Below are 15,547 nucleotides of genomic sequence, written 5' to 3' on the forward strand. Positions count from 1 at the left end.
TATGCAATCCTCCTACCTCTGCCTCCTAAGTGCCTAGGACTACAGATGCGTGCCACCACACCCAGTTAATTTTTTATTTTTTACTTTTTGTAGAGACATGGTCTCCCTATGTTGTCCAGGTTGCTCTCAAACTCTTGGGCTCAATCAAGTGATCCTCCTGCTTCAGCCTCCCAAGATGCTGGGATTACAGGTGTGAGCCACCACACCCAGCCTTAAATGACATTTATAAACTACTACACTCAACAACTGCACCATGCACATTCTTTCAAGCACACACTAAACACTCACCAAGACAGACTATATTCTGAGCCACTCCAAAAAAAAAAAAACTTTGTCAAAGAAATTAACAAACTTGAAACAACTGAAATTAATCTAATTATATTCTTGGATCATAAGAGGCTTAAACAAGCAGTCAATAACAAAAAGACAGAAGGAAAATCCCCAAATACTTGGAAATTTTAAAACATACTTCTAAATTACCTATGGTTCTCTTATAAACCCCACAATACATTTGTTATTTAGCTCTAAACTAAATCAATGATCTCACTTTTTAAATGAAGCAAAAGGCCCCAAGTGACATCCTTGGGGCAAAATTATAGGAAGATAAATTTCAGTTCAATTGAAATAAGAGTATCATAACAATCACAGCTATCTGAAGACGGAATGTCCTGTCTCTGGAAACCATAAGTTTCCTATAGGTATATACAAACATAGTTTGGGGGGGAAAAGATCAACCAGGAGATAAGTCATTGAATTAAATGACTTTAACGGTTTGTTTCAAATGTTAGAGTCCATTGTCTTACCAAATATTCATCTATAAATCCTGGATTGCATTAGTGATAAACTCATGCCATTCATCTTTAAAAAGTCAGGGTACAATAATCCTTTTATTGATAAAATTATTTATCAGTAGGCTCTCAGCTCAGAAAGACATTTCTCTTATTTTACCATGTTTTATAAAATACATCGGCCGGGAACACTGGCTCATGCCTGTAATCCCAGCACTTCGGGAGGCCAAGGCAGGCAGATCATAAGAGGTCAGGAGTTTGAGACCAGCCTGGCCAACATGGTGAAACCCCGTATCTACTAAAAATACAAAAATTAGCCAGGCATGGTGGCACATGCCTGTAATTCCAACTACTTGGGGACTGAGACACAAGAATCGCTTGAACCCAGGAGGTGGAGGTTGCAGTGAGTCAAGATTGTGCCACTGCACTCCAGCCTCAGCAATAGAGCAAGACTCAGTTTCAAAATTAAAAAAATATATCTATATATATCTATATATATATATAGCCTTTACATGGTACTGATTAAACTGGTCAATTTTCACCTACAGATATTACACTAGAATTCTAGGCGGCATGCCATTTTTCTCACAATAGCCGTTCACAAAGGAACAAAAACCTGAGAATATAATGCAATAATATGTTTCTAAACCAGTATTTAATTTACTGACTGTTTTTACGTTGAATGAATCTAGAGTGTTAATTTCTTCATATACTTTACTGAAACCAAATTTCAGTTCATTTTTTTCTAACAGTTTTCACACGAAGACCTCTTTTCTATTACATATTTAAAGGTACAAACCAGAAACAAGGCTCTCCTCAGAGTTTCTGGTGTTAGATCGTGACAAGTGTAATATAGCAAAACAAGCTTATATTCAGCAATGACCCTGACTTCCAATAAATAGAAAATTTAGACCATCATCATGATTTGAACAAAACACCTTCTCAGAAACTACATGAAAAGAACAAAGGAAAGAACGGTTTAATTTGGAGAAAATAAACTAAAATACAAAGCAGTTTTGTACTAGCTGAAGAAACTAGAAAGAAGAATTAAGGAGGCTGGGCGCGGTGGCTCACACTTGTAATCCCAGCACTTTGGGAGGCCGAGGCGGGCGGATCATGAGGTCAGGAGATCGAGACCATCCTGGCTAACATGGTGAAACCCCGTCTCTACTAAAAATAAAAAATAAAAAAAAAAAATAGCTGGGCGTGGTGGCGGGCGCCTGTAGTCCCAGCTACTCGGAGAGGCTGAGGCAGGAGAATGGCGTGAACCCGGGAGGCAGAGCTTGCAGTGAGCCGAGATTGCGCCACTGCACTCCAGCCTGGGCGACAGAGCGAGATTCCGTCTCGAAAAAAAAAAAAAAAAAGAATTAAGGAAAAAACTATCATATATAAAAAAGCAGAATATAAGAAACAGTCACACTGCAAGAGTGCTTTTAAAAAGCAGAATATAAGAAACAGTCACACTGCAACAGAGTGCTAATAAAATATGGAATTAAAAGCTCATTACTGATTGGTAATCAATCCATTTTGCAAAAAAAAAGATTACTGAAACTAATAATTTTATTATCACCTATGGAAAGCACATCACTAAATAATTTAGCTTTAAAATTATACATAGATGTGTTCATGAACATCATGAATAAAAATAGATACATAAAATTTAAAAAATACAAAATAAAATTATACAGAGCTATATATGTTAAATAATTAGAATAGTACCTAGCGTAAAGTAAGCACTTACAAATATTTTCTACTATTAGTAAAAATAGTATTAATTACGACACTGAGTTCTCGCTAAAAAAGGATTATAAGACACTCTATACAAGTCCAACTAATTAGAAATTTTGTGCCTACCAAAGAGCATCCCTGCAAAAGGACTACAGGTATCTTGATTAGCAGATTTGGATGTTTCATTGTCTGGAGTACTGAAGAAAAAAAGACAGAGAAAAAGAGTAAATTAAAATCCAGATAATTTTCAGGAAGCAAAATTTTAGAGTAAAATGTAGATATCAGTTATTAGCCTTTCAAAGTACTATGGACATTAAAATATTTACAAATTTTTAAGGTTAAGGTAAAATCATGGCATTCTATCTCTTTATACAGTGCAACTCCAATGTATTCAGGCTTTAAAAAAAAAAAATTTGGCCAGGCACAGTGGCTCACACCTGTAATTCCAGCACTTTGGGAGGCCTACGTGGGTGGACTGCCTGAGGTCAGGAGTTGGAAACCAGCCTGGCCAACATGGTGAAACCCCGTCTCTAATAAAAAATACAAAAAAATTAGCTGAGTGTGGTGGTGGAGGCCTGTAATCCCAGCTACTCAGGAGGATGAGGCAGGAGAATCACTTGAAACCGGGAAGTGGAGGTTGCAATGAGCTGAGATAGCATCATTGTGCTCCAGCCTGGGCGACAAGAGTGAGACACATTTCAAAAACAAAAACAAAAACATTCAGCTTGCTTCACTGGCTGTATAGGTTCTCAAATAAAATATTTTTCAGGCTGGGCGTGGTGGCTAACACCTGTATTACAGCACCTTGGGAGGCTAAGGCAGGCAGATCGCTTGAGGTCTGGAGCTTGAGACCAGCCTGGCCATCATGGTAAAACCTTGTCTCTACTAAAAATACAGCAATTAGCTGGACTTGGTGGCGCACGCCTATAATCCCAGCTACTTGGGAGGCAGAGGTAGGAGAATCACTTGAACCCGGGAGGCAGAGGGTACAGTGAGCAAGATCCTGCCACTGTACTCCAGCCTGGGTGACAGAACAAGACTCTGTCTCAAAAAAAAAAATCCTTTTTCATAAAAAAACAGCTACCCCAGGAAAAAAAAAAAAAAAAAAAAAGGAATATAAGTGCACATAAGACCGGAAGCAGTGGCTCACGCCTATAATCCCAGCCCTTTGGGAGGCCAAGGTGGGCGAATTACCTGAGGTCAGGAGTTCGAGACCAGCCTGGCTAACATGGTGAAATCCCATCACTACTAAAAATACAAAAAAATTAGCCAGGCATGGTGACACACGCCTCTAATCCCAGCTACTCAGGAGGCTGAGGCAGGAGAATCACATGAACCCAGGAGGCAGAGATTGTGGTAAGCCGAGATCGTGCCACTGCACTCCAGTCTGGGCAACAGAGCGAGACCCCATCTCAAAACAGAAGAAAAAGAAAAAGAAAAAAAATAAGTGCACATAAATAAATAAATAAATTAATTAATTAATTAATTAAAAAAAGAAGAAGAGAAAGAGTGATCTATGCACACACTTAGAAAAGATCATCCCTAAAAACACTCCTTCCTGGCCATGCACAATGGCTCATGCTTGTAAATCCCACCATGAGTTTGGGAGTTCAAGACCAGCCTGGACAACAGAGATCCTGTCTCTACAAAAAATTTTTTTAAAAAACCAGCCAGGCATAGTGGCACATGCCTGTAGTCCCAACTACTCCAGAGGCTGTGGTGGGAGGGTCACTTGAGCCTGGAAAGTCAAAGTTTCAGTGAGCTATATCATGTCACTGCACTCCAGCATGGACAACAAAGTGAGACTCCGTCTCAAAAAAAAAAACAACAATAACAAAAAAAAAACCTTTCTTGGAAGACAGAAACAAGGCAAAAAAATCCTCAAAGGAAACTTAATTAATTAGAACAAAACAGCAAATTATCTTACTGCAAGCAGTGTTTATATATTACTTTTCTTAGAAAAAATAGACATCTTTCTTGACATATGACATTATCTTCACTGTATACTATAGATTCAAAACCATTTATCCTTATGTACGACACAGGAATGCCACCAAAATGATAAAAAACTGTAAGTAGAAAGAGAACATAAATATAAAATACATATAATTTCCAGCTGGGCACAGTGGCTCACGCCTGTAATCCCAGCACTTTGGGAGGCCGAGGCAGGCGGATCATGAGGTCAGGAGATCGAGACCATCCTGGCTAACACGGTGAAACCCCGTCTCTACTAAAAATACAAAAAATTAGCCGGGCAAGGTGGCGGGCGCCTGTAGTCCCAGCTACTCAGGAGGCTGAGGCAGGAGAATGGCGTGAACTCGGGGGGCGGAGCCTGCAGTGAGCCGAGATCGCGCCACTGCACTCCAGCTTGGGCGACAGAGGAAGACTCCATCTCAAAACAAAAAATACATATAATTTCCTTTCCTTTCAACATGACAGAAATATATGAGCACTAATTTTACAAAGTAAGCATAAAAGCTATCTACTTGATAAACTGAAAATCAAAAATAAACTTTTGAAAGAAAAATTCACACCACAGGAACATTTCCAATCTTTTTTTTTTTTTTTTTTTTTTTTTTTTTGAGATGGAGTCTCACTCTGTTGCCCAGACTGGAGTGCAGTGGCGCCATCTCAGCTCACTGCAAGCTCTGCCTCCTGGGTTCATGCCATTCTCCTGCCTCAGCCTCCTGAGTAGCTGGGATTACAGGGATTACCAGGGATTACAGGGATTACCACGCCTGGCTAATTTTCTTTTCTTTTTTTTTTTTTTTTTTTTTTTTTGGCATTTTCAGTAGAGATCGGGTTTCACCATGTTGGCCAGGCCAGGCTGGTCTTGAACTCCTGACCTCAAGTGATCCGCCTGCATCGGCCTCCCAAAATGCTGGGATTACAGGCATGAGCCACTGGGCCCGGCCACATTTTCAATTTATTTCCAGTCAAGTTGCATCACCATGACTCTAAGATATTTTAAGTTGATTTTTAGTCCATTAAATTATACTTATTTCTTTTATTATTTCAAACAAATTTACATACTTTGTAATGATAGGGACTTCTTCAGAACAGCTTGGCACACTTTATAACCAAAACTTGTTCTTTAAAAGAATGCTGTAAAGTACTATCGATTTCCATTTAGTACTACCTCCCCATCCTTTGTTTTCCTTTAATTCACTTCTCACTAAGAAGGAAGGCTGTTAATTTACTGTATCTTTCTACTTTTTCAGTTAGCCAGTTTTAGGCACATTCTGTTTCACAATGTAATGACTACAGGGGAGAATTTATATTACATACTGTACCTTTTATTTTCAGCAGATGAAATTCTTATGTTTGACTGTTCTATAACATCCCCATCATGTTCCATGGGAGGCATGTTCCCTCGTCTGTTCCTGTGCATCCTTAAAAACACATTAGCTTATAAAGCATGTTCCACATACAGTGGACCTTCTTATAACACTTTGGTGTTTTTGCATTTGATGTTGGCAACATCAAAGGGAACAAAGTGTTATAATGAAGTTTTACTATAAACGCATTCTAAAATTAAATGGAATTTGTATGATCTGCTGGTTAATGAGACACTAAGGGTTTAAATGTAATAATCTTTTCTAAAAAGATTATACATTATTGTAATGTACTTTCTATAAATTTTTATTTTTAAAACTACAAATATACTAACAGTTTTTTTATCATTCAATTTAAAAGTGAATAACTGAACACCTACTGGGTATTCGGACACAGTCCCTGCACTCACAAAGATTATCGTCAAAATTCAAAATGAGAACATTTTTTAAATCAAAATTCACAGAGTCTGTGAATTATCTCATTGCATATATAACCTTCTTTTTTTTTTTTTTTTTTTTTTGAGACGGAGTCTTGCTGTGTCACCAGGCTGGAGTGCAGTGGCGCAATCTCGGCTCACTGCAACCTCCATCTCCTGGGTTCAAGTGATTCCCCTGCCTCAGCCTCCCAAGTAGCTGGGACTATAGGCATGCGCCACCACACCTGGCTAATTTTTTGTATTTTAGTAGAGACGGGGTTTCACCATGTTGGCCAGGACAGTCTCGATCTCCTAACCTTGTGATCTCCCACCTTGGCCTCCCAAAGTGCTGGGATTACAGGCGTGAGCCACCGCGCCCTGTCATAACCTTTTTAACTTAAAAATACAGCAGCAGTCTTATCAACAAATTAAATCAAATATAACAAACCATGACATTTGCTAACACTGTAAATCACAGGAAAGAATAAATGTTACTGATAGGTGAATGGAAAACATAAACAGGGAAAACGATTAGCTAACTTTACTTACGAGGTCATAAACAACAAAAAGAGATTAGCATGTTTTCTATTTTCTTCTCTAAAAACCTTTTTGGAAAATAATAATGAAAAAATGTTTTTCAATCAATCTTTTTTCCATTTGGCAAACACTGATTTCATTTTTAGCTTAATTTCTCATACCATAGAAACCAACATGACTTTTTACACCAACACTTATCGGCGTCCGTGAAAATCAGCATTTCATAAGCATTTCAAAGTTTCTTTACATGGCTGTTGAGTTACCCAACTATACTGTCTTTCTCAAGAGGACTATTACAAAGAAATATGGTTATTAAAGTGGTATTCAGTATTTTAGGTGAATTTCATTATCAGATTAAGAAAAATGGCAATTTTCTGGAGAAAAAAAGAAACTTCTCACTCTCCACAGAACCAGCACGTAAAACTCTTTCTTCACTTGTTTCCATCATACAAGCCACTGTCAGTATCATCTGTGGAGAAAACACTATTTGGAATTTTAATCTTAGTAACTATGACATGGCATAACACTTGAATGGCTTCCATTTTTTAATCGATCACACATCACATACACACATTCATCACAGACACACATTCTGATGTGTGAATGACACATCAGTTTAGTGTCATTCCCTACTTCTACCACTTAACAAACAGGTAAATACAAACTCAAATTCAAATTTGTAATTAACACTGCCAGGCAACCAGATTTAGTTATACTGGATATTTATATACAACGCAGAAAAGCGTTAACAGAGCAGGCCTGAGACTGCCTATCCTCAGAAAAGCCTGACTGTACAGTTGACCCTTGGCTGGCACCTGGGAATATAGATTTTGGGAGAGTTACAGCCACTGGCAGAACTGATAAGAGCAGCTCACTGTGCTTAAACTGTTTGCACAAACTATAGTTTATGCTAAACATTTGCTTTTCTTCAGGAAGTCTGGAATTTTGGTACATGCCAGGTACAGGGTGACTATGTAACCATCCCACAATAAAAACCTTGGGCACCGAGTGTCTAATCGCTTTCCTGGTACACATTTCCTTATATTGTTACAATTGAATGCTGGAGGAATTAAGCATCTCCTGTGTGATACCACTGGGAGAGAACCCTTGGAAGCTTGTGCTTGGTTTCCTTCAAACTTTGTTCCATGTGCCTTTTACCTTTGCTGATTTTGCTTTGTATCATTTTGCTGTAATAAATTATAACTGCGAGTACAACTATACCCAAAGTCCTTATGGATCCTCCTAGCAAATCACCCAACCTAGAGGTTTTCTTGAGAACCCATGACACAACACAAAAAGTAAATTCACTGGTGTAATAAACAGGTATCTATGCCAAAAAAAATTACATATAAAAACAATCTTTATTTATATATATATATTCTTTAATAATAAAGAAATCTTTATTACAAATTTTTTTAACAGAGGCCAGGCACGGCAGCTCTGTCCCAGCTACTTGGGAGGCCTACAGTCCCAGCTACTTGGGAGGCTAAAGTGGGAGGACTGTTTGAGCCTGGAAGGCAGAGGTTGCAGTGAGCCAAGACTGTATCACTGCACTCCAGCCTGAGCAACAGAGTAAGACCCTGTCTCAAAAAAAAAAAAAAAAAAAAAAATTGAATAGAAATTTAAAGTTACAAATTCTTAAAAGCATAACTTGGGGTCCCAGAATTAAAGGCCACTTAAATATACAAAAGCTTTTCCTAAAATTAACATAGGGCTTGTGGCTTCCTTAATTATTAGTTACGTTTTCTGAAGATAATATTTAGATTAATAATTCTAGCTTATCTTTATACCACCACTGCACCCAAGGTATCCACACTAAAAAATCTTTTACAGGCTCTTCAGTGTATATAGATAGCAAAGCAAACACCATAAACACAAGAGGTCATTTTCAAAGTTCATCCTAAATTAATTTAAGAAATGATTTTATTTATGTATAAGGTTAAGGTCTCTTTGCTAAAATCTATAGCAAAATCAAAAGATTTCCTAGTGAACAGCACATATGAAAGATGTTCTAAAGTATACCTTTCATTGAAGAAAAAAATCATTAACAAGATTATAAAAGTCCACTTTGTCACCAATAATTATAAGATCAAGACTGAAAAATGTTTAAGAGGCTAAAAAAGAGCAGAAATAAGCATTTCACTAAAAAGATAATAAAATCTTAGGGATACTATTCAATTTTATGAAATGACACGATTTGTTTATCTTTTTTAAGTCAAGGAAGAATTACTGTTTACAAATACAGATTTTATAATTTTTTTTAAATTACCAATGTAAGACCTAAAAAAAAGAAACCTTGAAGGGAAATAAAGCTGAAAAGACAAACTATAGTTTGGAAAGTTAGCCGCCTTATTCTCTATTAAAATATCCCTACAATTTTTATGGCATTTCCTTCATTTACTAAAGTGCCCTTTATATTTCTAATAAATTTAGCATTTAATCATCCTGAACTAGCTCTGTTAGTTCACTTAAACAGATTTTATGATCTTACAATTTATTGTTGTAACATTTTCTGAACAAAAAAAGTCCTCTCTGAAGAAAGCAATTAGTAAGAATCAGCAGTGGTTTTACCATGGCTACCTCTCTATTCAATCATCTCAACATTAAAGGACAACAGACAGATGATAATATCCAAAAGTAATACACTCACTAGATGTCTAAGAACCATCTGATTCTAATCAAAGTTCAGGGGTTCTGTTTAGGTTCAGTTCGTCCCTGGAACCCCTTTCTGTTTCACTGTGAGAGTACCAGATTAAGACTATCCTTGTGACCCAGAAGTAATCTATCTAAATACTCTCCCATCAAATTACTAACCAGGTCCAAGCCTACTTAGTTTCCAACATCAAACAAGATCAGGCACGTTCCAGGGTGGTATAGCCGTAGAAAATATACCTAAATATTCTATGGCTTTTAATATATAGGTTCACTTACCACACCTTAACATACTGGGTTTTGTCAGAAAGGGACAGAACTCATAACTTTGACATGCAAATCAGATACGATTGAGGGAATAAAATAATTGCAAAATGGTTTCACCATCCTACTAACTAAAAAAAAAGATATTTTAAATGAAAAAAATATTTTTCTCCCTATTTCCTTGAAGACATGAGTCAACAACTCTAGCTGATCAGGTAAAAATCTTAATACCCAAAGAAACCAGGTATAGGGTACAGGCCAAGTTTATCCTAAAAATGAACACACGTTAATCTTTAAAAAAAAAAAAAAAAAAAAAAGAAGCTAAAGAAAAACTCTGAGATGTTAAATGTGGATAATCATTTTTCTCTTTGTTTTCCATTCTTTCCCAATTTTTATATTTACTTTGGTAGCACTGTTTTCTATTATCAACCCCATCTACTCTGTACCTGGTTTCTTTGGGTATTAAGAAGTAAAACTTCTTTTACTCATTAACACTGGCTAAAGTAAAAAATAATAAAGTAAAATATTAACTTCTACAGTTCAAGTTAATAAATAAGACTAAGATTACCATATTTAAATAGAGCCTATAAATTTCAAAGTATCTTAAGACATGCTATTACATTCTACTTTAGAAAGCTCCTAAAACATGATAAATTTTACTTAAATTGGTAAATATGCATAAATAACACACATAATGCAACTGTCAATTACAGTGTTAACCACCTTGTTAATTAAGAACACTGTCAGTGAGTTCATGATATGAGTTTAGGAAGGTAACATCATTTTCTGAGAAAAGTTTTAGCTTTCCCATATTTAAGTATGGGGAAATATTTCATTAATAATTACGGTATATGAAAAAAAGTAAACATTTATAGGGTAGAGAAAAATTGAAACCAAAAATAAAAAATTATTATAAACCAAAACTAGAATTTACCAGATGCTGACTTTTAGGAAAGGAAAAAAAAAAAAAGAACAAAGAAAACGTAGAAGAATGAAGGAAAATTAACTGTGCACTTCTTATAATACATTATAATTATTTTTTGTCGAGAACTTCTGATCAAGATTGCATAGTATGTTAAGAATAAATGCTTGGAGCAAGAGATGAAACTCAGTTCCACATTTCTTTAGTCTCAAAATTTTCACAAATACAGTCATTTCTCCTACCAACCAGTCTATTTATAAACTACTGAATGAAGTCTTTTTTTTTTTTTTTTTTTTTTTTTGCTGGAAATGAGGAATCTGTAAATCTGAAATAAAGAAATCCAATTTTAAATTCAATTGTTAAAGAGACACATAAGAAAACACACTTGGAGATGTTAGAGTTGATATAAAAACAAAATAAAAATACATAAAATATGATTTATATATTGAAGAAACACTTTGAAGTATTTAACAAGAATTATTCTCACTCAACCTCATGTTTAATCTATTCTTAAATAGTATTTGGGAAAGTTTATATTGAAGGAGTTCATTTTATTTTGGGATACATAAGAAGACATGATAGTTCTCAAATAGAATGATATTCACTTGTCAGTTCATGTATAAAATTATCACAGGATATAATTATAAAAGTAATAGGTTAAAATATAAAAAAAAAACAAAGAAGCAACCATTATGTTTCTTAAAATTCCAAACTTAAAAGGGTATGCATTACATTCACCCTAAAGGTAAACAAACACCATAAAGGGAAAAGAAGTTCTCGTGTACAAAGAAGACATTATCACCAAGAGTCAGAGATTACTTGCAGTTCCCCAATTGAGTTATTTTAGTTTAGTCAGCCTTTAATTACCTTCATATATAAGCATTTTCAGATATAACATTATAGGATTTGGAGAATTTTCTGAAGTATAAACAATTAGATTCAGATCAGAGAAACTATAATTGCCATTTCCAAAATCTAATCCTTCATTCAAATTACCTAAATCAGGGTAAATATTAAAAATATTGTGTGAGGACATAACAGCTACAGAATGTAGAAGACAAAGAACTGTAAAAGCTTTGTATTGTAATTAATAGTTAGAATACTGAATGTACAGCATTACCCCGAAAACATTTTCTAAATACTTAAAAACTAATCTATTTGGACTAGTAAATAAAGCAGGTCCCAAAAGCTGCTCAAAATGTATTAACACTTGTCAAGTAAACAAGTCAATGACAAATATGAGACCCTGAGGTATTCCTATCTCCAAAACAAGTTAGGTTAAACTATGGCAAGTATCAATATATGATAAATACAACAATAAAACCTCATTGTAGCAGTTCAGAAATTATAGTGTCACAAAAACATTCAAAAGAACTGAAAACCATCTGAAAATCTGATTGAAAAAACTTATGACTACGGGAATAAATTGTATTTCATCTATTTTAAGGTATCCTTTTTTCACACGTTTTATTTTATTTATTTATTTTTATTGTTGTTGTTGAGACAGTCTCGCTCTGTCGCCCAGGCTGGAGTTTAGTGGCACAATCTCAGCTCACTGCAACCTCTGCCTCCTCAAGCGATTCTCCTGCCTCAGCCTCCCCAGTAGGTGGGATTACAGGCACATCCCACCACGCCTGGCTAATTTTTGTATTTTTAGTAGAGATGGGGTTTCACCACGTTGGCCAGTTTGGTCTCAAACTCCTGACCTCAAGTGATCTGCCTGCCTTGGCCTCCCAAACTGCAGGGATTACAAGCGTGAGCCGCAACGCCGGGCCACACTATTTTTTTTTTTTTTTTTTTTTTGAGACAGAGTCTCACCTTATCGCCCAGGCTGGAGTGCAGTGGCGTGATCTCTGCTCACTGCAACCTCTGCCTCCCGGGTTCAAGTGATTCTCCTGCCCCAGCCTTCTGAGTAGCTGGGATTACAGGTGCGCGCCTCCATGCCTGGCTATTTTTGTATTTTTAGTAGAGACAGGGTTTCACCCTGTTGGTCAGGTTGGTCTCAACCTCCTTACCTCGTGATTCGCCCACCTCAGCCTCCAAAGTGCTGGGATTACAGGCATGAGCCACCACGCCTGGCCACATTTTAATATTGGAAGTCAGAAGAGCCAATGACCTGGTTTTATGTCAAGTTATTGCAGTTATTTTTCCCCTCATCCAAGAGCACTATGAATTGAGAAAACTGAATTCTTGCCTCAAGGTTTCTTTGGACGCTACTGGCAGTATGAATTGGACTGTGAACTTGAATCAGTACTAATTTACATTTCAAATTCTCAGGGAAGGTTGTTTGTATCTTTACTCTCCACTCACTGCCAAGGTTGGGATGTGGACGTTTCCTCTCTGTCCCTTTCTGTGGGAATGACTACTTCCAATTCACATACTTTTACATAAACGGTGTAGCCTTTCAGTTTTCCAACTTTAAAACAGGGCCCCCACCTTGAGTGTTTTCTTTTTCCCCTCAGTGGGACATAAAATAATGATGTATCTTAAAACTGACAGCATCTTAGAATTAATTATGATAAATCAAAACTGCTTCTCCCTAGTATAATGATAAAAAGTAACAGCAAATATTAACAATTAATTTGCTATATTAAGCAAATAAAGAAAATAAAAATGAAGTTGTAAATACCTGTCATTTGTATACACTCTCAAAAGTCTTCTATCAAAATCACTTTCATATCTAAACCTCTCATCCATTTCTTCACTTACTTCAGGATCTTGGTCTGATCTATGATACCATCTATCAAAAACACGATCCTCATTAAATCTGTGAAATCTTCTATCTGGAATGCCAGCCTTGCTTGCAAACCTTTGATGTTTTAGGTTGGAAATGCCCACTTCTTCATTTGCTTTTTTAATAATTCTTCTATTCCTTAATTCGATTTCATCATCCAGTTGTTGGTATCTGTCCTCCTCTAGTCGTCTTTGGCTCAGAAGTTCTTCATATGCCTCTGAAGGAGTTAAGACATCTTTTCTAGGACCCTCTGAATTTTCACAAGATGTCTGTATTTGTGAAGTTAAATCAGGCTTAACTTGACCAATAGGTTTTTTATTTCTCTGACTCTTGGGCTGTTCAATTAAAAAAGAAAAAAGAAACAAAACTTGATGAGAAACTATCTCTTATAAGGTAATTAAACCCTCAATTTATACTTAGTCTATCATTTCAACTCTGATGTTTATTTAATCACCCATATATACATATATTTGTTTTTACATGAATGTTCATATGAGCCTTACTTGTAATGGCAAAAACCAGAAATAACCCAAATGTCCATCAACAAGGGAATGGATAAACAAGCTGATACAGCCATGCAATGGAACATTACTATGCAACAAAATGGAATGAATTAGCCGTACATTCAACAACACAAATGAACCTCAAAATAATTATACCGAGTGAAAGAAGCCATACCCCCAAAACTAGTATATCCTGTATGATCCATTTATAGTAAATGATCAAATGTAAACTAGTCTAGGGTGATAGAAGTCAGGTCAGGAAGATCTGGAGACAGTGTGGGAATGAGTGGAGGACAGTGAGGACACACAGATTCCAAAGGGTCCCAGAACCACTTTGGGGGATACAGGATAGGCTCGTTATCTTGATTGTGGTTTACATATTCTAAAACCCATCAAATTGTACAGTTTACGAAAAGCTTATTACATAAAAATTCTAGGTGGAGGCCAGTGGATTGCTTGAGCCTGGGAGTTCAAGACCAGCCTAGGCAACATTAATCACCCATATATATTTTTAGAAAAAAAAAAACTTCAAGAAAATTTTACCTTTCTGTGGCAGGGCCTGGTGGCTCACGCCTATAATCCCAGCACTTTGGGAGGCCGAGGCAGGTGGATCATGAGGTCAGGAGTTCAAGACCAGCCTAATCAACATGCTGAAACCCCATCTCTACTAAAAATACAAAAATTAGCCAGGCGTGGTGGCCAGCACCTGTAATCCCAGCTACTCTGGAGGCTGAGGCAGGAGAATCGCTTGAAGCCAGGAAGCGGAGGTTGCAGTGAGCTGACACTGTGCCACTGCATTCCAGCCTGGGTGACAGGGCAAGACTCCGTCTCAAAAAAAAAAAAAAGAAAAGAAAAGAAAAGAAAAGAAAAAAGAAAGAGAAGATAAACTAAATGCAAATTCCTATCCCAGGAGATATTACTTCAAAATATTTCAAATTAAATTCTCAACACAAAGGATATAGAAAGTGGTAAATGTTTTGGCCCCAGATACGTCAATCATCCTTCTTTTTTTTTTTTTCAGACCAGGTCTCACTCTGTCACCCAGGCTGGAGTGCAGTGAGGCAATCTTGGCTCACTGCAACCTCGGCCTCCCAGGTTCAAGCGATTCTCCTGCCTCAGCCTCCCAAGTAGCTGGGATTACAGGTGCCTGCCACCATGTCCAGCTAATTGATCCTTAAATTTCGAAAAAAAAACAAACATAGCTAGGAATTGGCAACATAAAAACTCATTTAAGGCCGGGCGCGGTGGCTCACGCTTGTAATCCCAGCACTTTGGGAGGCCGAGGCGGGCGGATCACAAGGTCAGGAGATCGAGACCACGGTGAAACCCCGTCTCTACTAAAAAATACAAAAAATTAGCCGGGCGTGGTGGCAGGCGCCTGTAGTCCCAGCTACTCGGAGAGGCTGAGGCAGGAGAATGGCGTGAACCCGGGACGCGGAGCTTGCAGTGAGCCGAGATTGCACCACTGCACTCCAGCCTGGGCGAAAGAGCAAGACTCCGTCTTAAAAAAAAAAAAAACTCATTTAAATTTTTAAAAATAAATGAAAATCACTTAACAAAACTGATCTCTAAAATAAATCTCCCCAATTAAATGTTAAAAGTTCTTCAATATGAGATAAAATAACTTCCAAAACTAAATATTTAAATGTCCTGTGTTTGGTTTAATTT

The 15,547-nt window shown here is 36.8% G+C and overlaps 1 protein-coding gene across 31 annotated transcripts in view; it reads right to left on the bottom strand.

Annotated features, from left to right (window-relative positions):
* CSPP1 (centrosome and spindle pole associated protein 1) overlaps nt 1-15,547 on the bottom strand; it is a 132,152-nt gene that overhangs the window by 87,513 nt on the left and 29,092 nt on the right. For 17 of the 31 annotated variants that reach the window (XM_063611532.1, XM_055299128.2, XM_055299125.2 and 14 more), the window contains 3 exons: nt 13,272-13,711; nt 5,810-5,908; nt 2,643-2,713 (listed from right to left, as the gene is read on the bottom strand). In XM_063611532.1, coding sequence (XP_063467602.1) covers nt 2,643-2,713; nt 5,810-5,908; nt 13,272-13,711 — 610 coding nt within the window. The remainder of the gene's footprint in view (nt 1-2,642; nt 2,714-5,809; nt 5,909-13,271; nt 13,712-15,547) is intronic. The other 14 variants (XM_055299127.2, XM_063611530.1, XM_063611536.1 and 11 more) reach the window with 2 other exon arrangements.

Source organism: Symphalangus syndactylus, chromosome 11 (assembly GCF_028878055.3).
Source record: "Symphalangus syndactylus isolate Jambi chromosome 11, NHGRI_mSymSyn1-v2.1_pri, whole genome shotgun sequence".
Lineage (NCBI taxonomy): Eukaryota > Metazoa > Chordata > Mammalia > Primates > Hylobatidae > Symphalangus > Symphalangus syndactylus.